Raw genomic sequence first — 12,156 nt, 5'->3', positions numbered from 1 at the left:
TGTTTAACTTTAGGGTTAAATCTCAGTAGCTACATAAAAGGATTAGTTTACCCAATTTTTTTTTAATTTTTACAAACACAGAGTTATATTAAATCAAAGATATAAACACTAGATGTCGCCTTGGCTACGGCCGTTCATTGGAACGAATGCGTCAATAGAGCCGCCATCTTGAAACAGGGGAACCCCTCATCAGCGTCAATGTAGGAAAAGGTCTAACGGAAATAAAATCACCATAAATCGTCATGAATGCGATTTTCTAGTTGTTTTGGTTCGTTCCAACGGTCAGACATGTATTTATTATAGAGTACAGATAAATTTAAAAAAAAAAATACAAAATTTCACAATCTTGTGAAATGTAATCCCTTGCTGTCTGGTTTTTAGATTTCGTTCGTGTAAACATCCATACGCAGCACAAAAGTCCGGCATCATCCATGAATTCAGCGTTACCCAGCTAGTTCCTATGACAAGACCCCTGTTCCAAGATGGCGGCGGTTTTGACGCATGTTTAGAACCCCAAGGCGACATCTAGTGTTTATATCTATGATATTAAATAATGTCCTGGCTCTTCCCAGCTTTATAAAGAGCGTGAGAAAGTTTTGAAAAAAAGTGCATCTATCCATTATAACAGTAATCCATACGACTCCAGGGGTTAATAAAGGCCTTCTGAAGTGAAGCCATGCATTTGTGTTAGAAAAATACCCATATTTATAACTTTATAAACTATAATCGCCTCTGAAGAATAACCCCTGACCCGACGCACAACGTGATGACGAACAGAGAAGCGCAGAGGAAAGAGCAAAATAAAACACCAGTCGTCAATTAGAAATTTTTAAGAGAAATGTAGGAGGATTTCGATATAATAAAAGATGAGTTTGTTGCACAGCCCTATTAGTTTAAACCGTGAGAGGCGTCTAAGCTAAGCTGAAGTCATACATGACTTCAGGGTGAGTAAATCATGGGCCAATTTAAATTTGTGGTTGAACTATCCCTTTAAAGGTTCGTTGTGTAATATTTAGGAGGATCTGTTGACAGAAATGCAATATCATATACATAATTATGTTTTCAGTGGTGTATAAAGACCTAACATAATGAACCGTTATGTTTGTATCCCTTTAGAAAGGGCCATTTCTGTCGCGGTAATGCGCCGACATGTTTCTACAGGAGCCCTAAACGGACAAACGCGTTTCGTCAATGTGTTGTTCTTCGTGCAAAGAAGCTAGCAAAAGTCAGCGGATAAAACACTGACACAATGATGAACAAGTAACAATAATATTCGCAATAACATATCGTTTTACTGAATAAGTAAGTAAACCTACTTTCTTAATGTATCTTTGTAAAGAAACCTCATTGCTGAACTGGCTACTCTCTGCTGTCTCCAGACGACGACATCTTCTCCTGTCGGCCACCGTAACTTCTGCTGGTTGCTATTCGCAACCTCACCACTAGATGCCGCTAAAATCCCACACTTCAGCTTTAAGTGAGCTACTATGAGCTACAGACAGTAACTCACCGCAGTATTCAGTGCAGCCTGTGAGAACCTTAGATTTGTGACACATCAGGCTGCAGGGCACACACTCTCGCACCAGCCGGTCCATGTACTGGCCTTCACCACAGCGCTGGGCCATCGCTCAGTCCACACACACACTCCTGTGTTTATCTGAGTCATGAGGGACTAACAGCTTAAGGCAATGAGATACAAACACATCTGCACTTTTAGTTTCTCATATTCAGTCTTATAATTCATCACACAAAGAAGCTGGTCTTCAAATGACTCATTCAAAGCAAGGTCGGTCATATTCTGATTGGCACTTACAGTTAAAGATTAGCATAAATGTATAGACGTGGCCAAAATTATTTTAGATTCCATGGATTTGATAAAGCTTTGTTAGTTTTACGTTGAACTAGATAATTGCATTTATAAGTGCTTTGCTTGATTGACATAACAAATTATATTAATATTATATTAATTATTATATATGATCAAATATAAGATATTGTCATTATACTAAAGCATTCAACTGTACCTGTTCAACTGTTTAACCACACACACACACGCACACACACGCACGCACAGACACTCACATGCATACTCAAGCACAGACACACACACACACAGACACTTACACATACACACTCACATACACGCACACATGCGCACGCGCGTGCACACACACACACACGCATATACACACACACGCACGTGCACACACACACACACACATAGACACTCACACACAGACAATCACACAAAGACACACAGACACTCACACAAAGACACACACACACGCAGGCACACACACACACACACACACACACACACACACACACACACACACACACACACACACACGCACAGACACACTCACATACTCGCACACATGCGCACGCGCGTGCACACACACACACACGCATATACACACACACGCACGTGCACACACATAGACACTCACACACAGACAATCACACAAAGACACACAGACACTCACACAAAGACACACACACACGCGCACACACACACACACACACACACACGCGCAGACACACTCACATACTCGCACACATGCGCACGCGCGTGCACACAAACACACACACATAGACACTCACACACAGACAATCACACAAAGACACACAGACACTCACACAAAGACACACACACAGACACATACTCACACATAGACACTCACACATAGACACACACACACAGACACACACAAACACACAAACAAACAATCATACAAAAACACTCTACCTTTTAAACTATTATAAGCAACATTAAAAAGTTCAGTTACAATTATGAATATTATATAGTTATTATGTATTACATGTATTATTACATGAATTTGTTACCAAAAGTTTTTACAATCCATTAATCTTAATTGTAAAATTCTTAAGTTTGATTTTTAAAAATTGCTTCATAAGTGTTGAGAATCTGTAAATATCAAGCACATTCACTACTCCTCCTACACTGGAAAAACAAAAAGATGGTGTAGGATTTACTTTGAAAGTTTTCACTTACTAATTGTAATATTAAATTTCACAAATAATTAACACATTTGGATTACACATGACATTTAGAGAGACTTAAGCGTGTTTATTGCTTGTTTCCCCCTCAGCGTAGGTTAGTTTAGTGATGACTTACCTCGAGTGGGACTGAAGGCATGAGGTGGTCTGCAGTTTCTGTGTGTGTGAGTTTATTTGTACCAGCAGATGATTTGAATGTAACCACACACACACACACAGTCTCCGGAGACCACACTGCTGCAACTGCTTTTTATTACGTGCAGATAACATCTGATGATTTCATAGATGTGTCAGTTTATCTTACATGTAAATCTGAGAACGTGAAAACCCAAAACGTTTTTGAAGAGGAAGCAAAGAAGAAGATTGTAACCTGCAACTGTCGCATTAACTCTTTCACTGCCTGCGTAAACAAAACACTTTTTTTATCATGTTCATTTTTGTTTTCACAAAACTTGCATGGCTTTCAAAAACCATAGCTTCCTGTTCCTTTCATTTATAAAAAAAAACAAATATTGAAGAAAAGCATGAACGATCTAAACACAGAGTAGATCAAGTCCATCAAGATCCACAAAGCTGCACAGTCCTGTAGATATTTCATTATTATACAAGTAAATCTGAGCACGTAAAAACACAAAACGTTTTTGATTTATGACAATGTCATTAAAACACGTACATCAGATGGAATTACAGAAACTGCATTATTGCATATGTGTCAGGTCTGCCCGTATACAACATACAGTATGTTGTATTTAGGTATTTTTTCTGCAGAAATTCAATAAAAAAAAGACCCATCTCGGAGTGCTTTATATAATGTACGGTTACTGTAATGAAAAAAACAAAGACGGAGACAGAATTGCTGCAATAAAGACAATAAATAAATGTATATATTTGCATAATTCAATCAGCTGTTTCTCAGTAACAACAGAATAAAATACATGGGATATATTTGTGTTTCAATTCACAATATAAACAGCTGTTTACTTGACTTTAGCCTGGGTTAGGTTTAGAACATGGTGTTATCTGTTCTGACAGTGTTATAGCATTGGTAAATTTGGCAGTAAAAATCCATTGTTTTGGTCTTGTTTGAGCTTGTGTGTAAAAGAAGTGTTATGTGGCTGACGGATGAACCCAGGCGCAGACAGTATCCAATCACAGAACGTTTGTTGTAGACAGAAAACAGGGGGAAGAAAACCAACGAGGGGGTAAAACAAGGACAACTCTGACGGGGGAAGACTAAACTAGACTAACACTTGACAAACTAGACTATAAACCAATAACAGAAACAGGATCAGTAATACACTAGACAAAACTCTCAATCGGTACTCACAGGTAAGTTAGCAATGACTCACACAACGTATGAAGTCAAACAATGAACCGACACAGGACAGCAAACACAAGGGGATTATATAGGGAACACTAATGACAAGGACAGGTGAAACTGACTAGACAATAATGACAAGATGAGGATAACAAGGGGGCGGGGTTACGTGACAACACAAGCACATGGCCCAAGCAAAAGGCCATTTGCTTGTACACAAAACATGGGTCTGTCATGATTCTGCCACTAGACCAGAGAAATCAAAAGACATGATGGCAGAATCATGACAGAACCCCCACCTTAAGGAGCGGCTACCAGACGCTCCTCAAAGGGAAACTAAACACAAGACAGACTGTGACATGGATAAAAACCAACAAAACATGGAAAACACTAATAAAGGCATACAAGAATAAACAAAAACAGGATTAGGGTGGAACATCAAAAACAACATACAAGGCAGAGGAAACACAGTTCATGGGGGGAGGTCCAGGGAAGATGGGAAGACTGGGGGTCTTGGGTCCATGGGATGAGGGCTGAGGACGAGCACTCTGGGCAGGCTTAGGCGGAGACACACGAGGAGAGGTCTTGGGGGAAACAGTCCGGGGGCTGGTTGAGACAGGGACGAACGGGGAAACAGTCCGGGAATTAGTGGAGACGGGCGACCGGGAAAACAGACTGGGATACTGGTTCAGTGGTAGCAGCAACAGATTCAGACACGGAGGACACAGAGGATGAAAAAACGGGACACCTGACGGGGGACATAGCAGGCGAAGGGGCAGGACTGGGTGCAGCGATCTCCGTGGCAGGCTTGGGTGCAACGCTCACAGACACAGTGGGCTCGGGACAAGACATGACGGGAACATTGAGGATCTTGACAAGCTTGGCAAGGTAATCTGCTAGAGTCTCGGCAGCAACAACGATAGGCATCCTCTTACGATGAGACACCGCTTGCAGGACTGCTTCTGCAGCTTCATCAGCCGCAGCTCTCACAGAGGCAGATTCTGTAACCGGGCAACCAGCTGCTGACTCAGGAACGGCGCTTGCTGGAGCGGGCTCCGGGACGGCGTTTACCGGAGCGGGCTCCGGGACGGCGCTTGCCGGAGCGGGCTCCGGGACGGTTGTCGCGGCTGCAGATTCAGGAGCAGCGCTTACAGTAGCAGCGCTTTCAGCTGCAGACTCTGGGACAGCGCTTACTGTGCAACCTCAGGAACCGCGCTCGCGGCTGCTGAGTCAGGAGATGGCGATGGAAAACAGGAAGTTCCCTTCCTTCTCTTTCTCTTTGGCCGCGGGGCAATGGTTACAGCGGGGCTCGCGATCGGCTGGCCGGGCTCAATGGGGGACGAAACAGGAATAGTAAAGACCAATTCTGGTTGTGTCAGCTCAGATGACGATGACTCCGAGGGGGAATCCCAAGAAACCCATCTCCCCCGTTTACCGCAGAGGTCAGCGGGTGTGGAAGATGCCTCTGGAGACGAAACAAGGTGACTCTGATCTCCCAGCGTCACAACGCCAATCATACGACCCTCCGGGATGACAGGATGCGTGCCGGGTGATGACGACATGGTGGGAGCACTGCGAATCCTTCCTTGACAAGCAGGCCACCATATCCGGGAACGGGCGGCGAACCAGACTCTCCCGTTCAGCCAGAGAAGGCAGAACGTTTAGGCCCGCGATGAGGCAGCGATTTACTAGAGACTCAGGCAAGAAGAACTGCCTCTCCTCCGCGACCCAGGCGTACTGTCTCAAGGTCCGCTCACCCTGGGAAGGAAACAGAAGCTTTCTATTCCTGGAATCGGAAATCGCCTCCTGCCACCAATGTACAAGACCGTCAGGATGATCGTCAGGCATACTGTCTGCTGGGTTCTATTGTGGTCAGTTCATTCTGTAATGTGGCTGACAGATGAACCCAGGCGCAGACAGTATCCAATCACAGAACGTTTATTGTAGACAGAAAACAGGGAAAACAAAACCCACGAGGGGGTAAAACAAGGACAACACTGACGGGGGAAGACTAAACTAGACTAACACTTGACAAACTAGACTATAAACCAATAACAGAAACAGAAACAGGATCAGGATCAGGATCAGGATCAGGATCAGGATCAGGATCAGGATCAGGATCAGGAATACACTAGACAAAACTCTCAAACGGTACTCACAGGTAAGTTAGCAATGACTCACACAACATATGACAAAGTCAAACAATGAACCGACACAGGACAGCAAACACAAGGGGATTATATAGGGAACACTAATGACAAGGACAGGTGAAACTGACTAGACAATAATGACAAGACGAGGATAACAAGGGGGCGGGGTTACGTGACGAGACAACACAAGCACATGGCCCAAGCAAAAGGCCATGTGCTTGTACACACAACATGGGTCTGTCATGATTCTGCCACTAGACCAGAGAAATCAAAAGACATGATGGCAGAATCATGACAAGAAGTTCAAGCATTTTAAATTTGTGTTAATTGTATGCATTTTGTGTTAAAGCAACAAGAAAAGTGTTAATAATATAGCTTACACAGATCGATGTAGTGCTAACTGTGTTAAGAGTGTAGGAAATTTGTTAAAAGTATTGAAAAATTTGTCATAGCGATTGTAAAAAACTGTAACTCTTTCACTGCCTGTGTTTTTTTAAAAGTTGCCAGTCAGTCATGCTGTATGATATTACGCTGTACCCACATTGGACCAGTGGTTTGTAAATGGATGGTTGAATGATTCAGCGTAGCGCCATCTTCTGGTGAGACGTGGGAATTCATTTGGCATGACCCTCACAGTGCATTATGGGTATTCTCTAGCCGTCGAGCGCACATTGGTTTTACAATCGTTATTGCAGAGCATTATGGGATTAAATAAGTGCACTCGATAACATCCACTATGGTTTTAGACACCACTAAAAATGACTGCCCCCTCAAATAGTGCCGTTTAAGGCTATAGGGGGCGATTTCAGACACAGCCCTTCTTCGATTTTTTTTTTGTGTGGCCTATTTTAGAAGATGCTTAACAGCGTCCCCTACCGTATAACAGTGAAAACATAAATGACGGAAAATGGCGGGAAAAGAGTTTAGGAGACTAGGGCCCTGTCCCATTTCTCCCCCCTTAAAACTTTCACTTGGTTTTGAGTGCCCTCGAAATTAAAGTCCCCTCAACAAGGGAAGTGGAGTTGAAGATCTTTCCCTATGAAATGGGACACCACTATATGCAAATTAGCGTGGTAAACCTCACTACGTCACGCGCAGCAAACCTCACTACGTCACGCGCAGCGTCAACGTGTCTAATACTATTTTCATTCAGAAAATGCCGGTTCCAGCTGTTGTGTGGCCTGTGTTCGTTTATCTACGTCTGATGAATCAACAGAGACATGTGGAACATAGAAGACGCATTTGCCATATTTTTGTCTGTATTTAATCGTTTAGACGGGCACATGAAACCCAAAATATAGTTCGCTTGTCTAGTTGCAGTCTGTTTCCGAGCGCTCGCCGCCATGGGAACAGGGTCAACGTTCGCAGATCATTGTGCTTATAATAGCACTTTTTACAGTCAAACACCTCCCGCAATTTAGAATTAGCAATTTTACAACAATCACTGATTGTGCACAGTGCAGTTTGGGTTTAACGTTAGGGAGAGCTTCATCTTTTTTCTTCACAGCGCGCTGTCATTTCTCAGCGTGCTGTGAAGAAAAAGATGAAGCACTAACGTTAGACGAACGCGGCTATTTTTTAATAGTTTTACCTCACATCTTCTTTTTATAATCCTTGGAATCCAAAAACGAAAATAAAATTAGATGAACCAGATCAGATGTATATTTGATGTGCAGACTCTCTCGAAGCACTCGGCAGATATCATGAACATCGTCGTATAGATAGCTTTGTGAAATATTTTCTAACATTAGTGTTCAAAACTTAACAGTCCATTGGATGTGCATCAAACTAACATATTCCAACATATTTAGAAATTTTAACATGCTTATTTTTGAAAATATACTTAAATTCTTCCTTTCCAGCGGTTTCCGCCATCTTGTTTAAAAACATTTAGCTTGCTGAGTCCGCAAGGTATCCTGGGTAATTTCATCTTCCACTTCGTTTTAAGCCTGCATCGGACCGCACTATGGTTTGAGGGTTGATTTTAAGGGGAGAATAGCACTCCCCCTTGCTCTTTAGAGTATTGGGACACCCTACCCCTACACGAGAACGCGCAAAAACAAGGGTTAGGGCAGAAATCTAGGGTAAGGGGAGGTATTGGGACAGGCCCTAGGAGTAAACTGCGGCTTTACCGAGATCAACAGCTCTGAGCTGTGATATAAACAAAACGCTATTGGCTAATTTGAAAAGGGAAGGAGCTGTTTTATATGCCCAGCCCTCTCTTCCTTTTTCAGTGGAAATTACATCAACACATTGAATAACGCTGTGCGTTTCAAGGCACTTCAGTGGGACTTTAAGGTGTGTTTGGCAGACCGATCGGTGTATGACATCAAACCGCAAGAGCGATTCAGAAGCATTCACAGCTTTATTTACGATAATTACGACATGGCGTGAACGCAGAAATAGTTGGCAGCACTGTTAGTTAGTAAGCCATTATGAAAGAGTTAAAGAGCTATTTCTACATTATTTACAGTTTTTTTTTCAATTGCTAAAAAGCCTTTACCAATACTTTTTCTGACCTCTTATCACAGCAACACACCTACATTAGCTAAATAGTTAATTTTCTGGCCAAAACTACATTTTGTTAAATAAATACAAACTCTAAATTTCATAAACGCTAAAAAAAACTTTTTTCTACATATACTAACTCCATCAAAACACAGCAAACCTAATTCAAAATCAATAATTCTGTCAAAAAAACACTAGCACTAGTTTTCTATCCAACATGAACATAAACTCTCAGAAAAAAAGGTACAAAAGCTATCACAAGGACTGTACCCTTCAAAAGGCTTCTAATATGTACAATTTAGGTACTAATATGTATACTTTTAGTACCAATATGTAGCTTTGAGGGACTAATATGCACTCTTTAGGTACAAAGGTGTACCTTTTGAAAAGGTATACAGCCACAGTGACAGCTTTTGTACCTTTTTTTCTGAGAGTGTATAGTCATTATGAATTATGGCATTATGAAAACTGCATTACTTGTCATGTTTCAGTTTTACCTGCACACAATGCTAAATCAATTGTTGTTGTTTTTTGTAATTCAGTTTCATACTGTAAGCCATTCTACATTTTTGGATGTGTGCATTCTGGACAACATATACTATCTAAATGTGAAGGAATTACTTTATAGAATGTACAGTAGAATAAAATAGAAAGTAACAGAATTGCTCAGGACAGCCGCGGGTCACATGGACCCCTATGAGGAATTTCATTTTTAATCTCTATCTGGGGGTGTTGATGGTGTTAGTTCTCATCGCAGGCCCTATATTCTGCGTATATTAAACAGAGATACTGGAATCACTGTAATAAAAGCTTTACTTGAAGCTTTTACTGAAATGAAAACATAAAATTGCTGCCATTGATCAACAACACATCCAGCATGGGTGGCCTTTGGTTACTATAGAAGCTTTTTTCTGCTATAGGGACGTCCCGCGTCACGTCACGCCATTTGGAGCAGCCATCTTGACGGAATAGAAAATGCTATACCACCGGTGATAATACAGCTCGTCGCGAAATATTTCTATCATGCCCGAGCGATGCTGTGCAGTTGGATGCGATCAGATACGTGATCATACAAAAGGAACATCTTTATACCGAATCCCAACAGAAACAAAACGGAGAAACAAGTGGTTGGCGGCAATAAACAGGGAAAACGCTGATGGCGGTGTTACTGTTTGGCTTCCAACTCAACACAGTCCAACTCAACACAGCTTTGCAATCTTCATTTTGGATCAGGGAAGTTTTCCCCTCGAAGGCTAATGAATTATTTCTCGGAGTTCGGGATCAAATGTTATAAATCCACTGTTGCCATAGAAATCCGCAATGTTTGTGTGCACTACCATTCAGCATAACATAAGCTTGTCTTAGGCAGACACATCAAGCTCCCAATTTTACGATATATATATATCATTTTTTACACGGTTCTTACGGTGTATGGGTTGACTAAATTTTTCTACGTTTTTTTTGTAGCTGTGAAAAAAAAACCCTACCAACATTAGCTAGAAACAGTATTAAAGTAGTAGTAAAGAGTAGAGAAGACAGCCGTGGAACTGCTCAGTTAGCTTCAGAGTCAGTAACGTTACTGGTAAATGCATGTACCTAACACACTGTAGCCCAATGTCAAAACGTTTTTATGTAATTATATTATTAGTATAATATAATAATAATATATATTACCCACGGCAATTGGATCTATTATTAGGGGTTGGCCACCCCTAATAATAGATCCATTGCCACTGAGTAGCTGACGGATGTATTCCGTCAAAATGGCTGACACGCGGCTAGGGGTCACGTGACTGAGAGATCCCTATAGAATGAAAAAGTATAAAAGGTAATTATGACTTTTTATCAGACTTTTTTTTATTTTCTAAGAATTGTGAAATATAAAGTGCCAATTACCTTTTTTATTTTCTATTCCATAGCAGAAATAACCTTTCGTAGCTTCTCATGTGTTCCTCCTCTCCCCGAACCTTTTATTTCTCTTATACATAAATGACATGCAAGCTGTTTGTGACTGTAATTTGTTTTTAAATGCCGATGACTCTGATCTACTGGTTTCAGACAAGGATTTTCTCAAAATACAAGTGATATTTGGTGAGGAGCTTTGTAGGGTAAGAGACTGTCTCTGATAATAAACTTTTATTGGTAAAACTGAATCCATATTATTTGGGACGAAATGTAAACTGAATAAATCTCCTAATTTATGATTAATGATTAAAAATTAATGATTGTGTAATATCAAATAGAACCACTGTTAGTTATCTCGGATGTGTTTTGGACAATGATTTAAGTGGTACAAATTAAAAAATACTTGCATCATGTTTAGTGCTATGTCATTTGGAGTAGGCATGCATTTCTTGGATGTCTGATTTGTCTCATCTATGGCTGGATAAATTACAGAGATCTCAAAATAAATTAATACGTTTTAGGTTTTAGTAGTTTTACACATGTTGATGCTTCCTATTTTAGACATCTACCTAGAGTAAACCGAGTTGTTCACTTTAAATTAAACATGGTACACAAGATAATTACAGTTTTTCTGCTAAAACACATTCCTTGAAACCATCACTCACTTTCTCAAAACCTTAAACACAAAACCATTCACAGCAGAGTTGTGCCTGAACGCGTTCATTGAACGATAGTTCATGAACTCGTTCATATTTTGGACATATTTTTGGTTCATATTTTGGGCGAACGTGAACTGAACATACTGTATTACTGCCTGATGAACGTTATTGTGAACGCGTTCATTCTGATGTCTGTGAACGCACGCTCTCTCAGTTTACAGTTTTTGTCCGTTGCTTGAACACATTTTGCAAAACTTCGCTCATTGTCCCAAAACTCTACACACAAGTAAACATGACACCACACTGGGAAATATACCATACACATCTGTGTCAAATTGAAACTCTATTATCAAAACCTAAACTCTGCTATCAAAACCTCAAAATGTAACTCTGATGACAAAATGACACATACTTGCATCATATGCATACACTTTCAGATCAGGGGGATCACACTAGTCTACTTTATATAAAACACTGCAGTGTTTGATTTTCACTGTTTATTCAGAAGGCATATTTTCAGGAAGCACTGACCAAACAACCAAAAAAGCAAATAGGCCTACTCAATATTGTAAATTGCAGCACTGTACATTGCAGT

The 12,156-nt window shown here is 40.9% G+C and overlaps 1 protein-coding gene across 1 annotated transcript in view; it reads right to left on the bottom strand.

The window, feature by feature from the left end:
• tnfrsf13b (TNF receptor superfamily member 13B) overlaps positions 1-3,252 on the bottom strand; it is an 11,851-nt gene extending 8,599 nt beyond the window's left edge. The window contains exons 1-2 of the mRNA XM_077233733.1: positions 3,140-3,252; positions 1,511-1,679 (exon numbers count right to left, since the gene is read on the bottom strand). Coding sequence (XP_077089848.1) covers positions 1,511-1,625 — 115 coding nt within the window. The 5' untranslated portion in view covers positions 1,626-1,679; positions 3,140-3,252. The remainder of the gene's footprint in view (positions 1-1,510; positions 1,680-3,139) is intronic.
• Between the last annotated feature and the right edge of the window lie 8,904 nt (positions 3,253-12,156).

Source organism: Siphateles boraxobius, unplaced genomic scaffold (assembly GCF_051911475.1).
Source record: "Siphateles boraxobius isolate OS27281-9 unplaced genomic scaffold, OSU_SipBor_1 185, whole genome shotgun sequence".
NCBI classification, from domain to species: domain Eukaryota; kingdom Metazoa; phylum Chordata; class Actinopteri; order Cypriniformes; family Leuciscidae; genus Siphateles; species Siphateles boraxobius.
The sequence above is the reverse complement of the archived record's forward strand: the minus strand, read 5'-3'. Positions and strand labels throughout refer to the sequence as shown.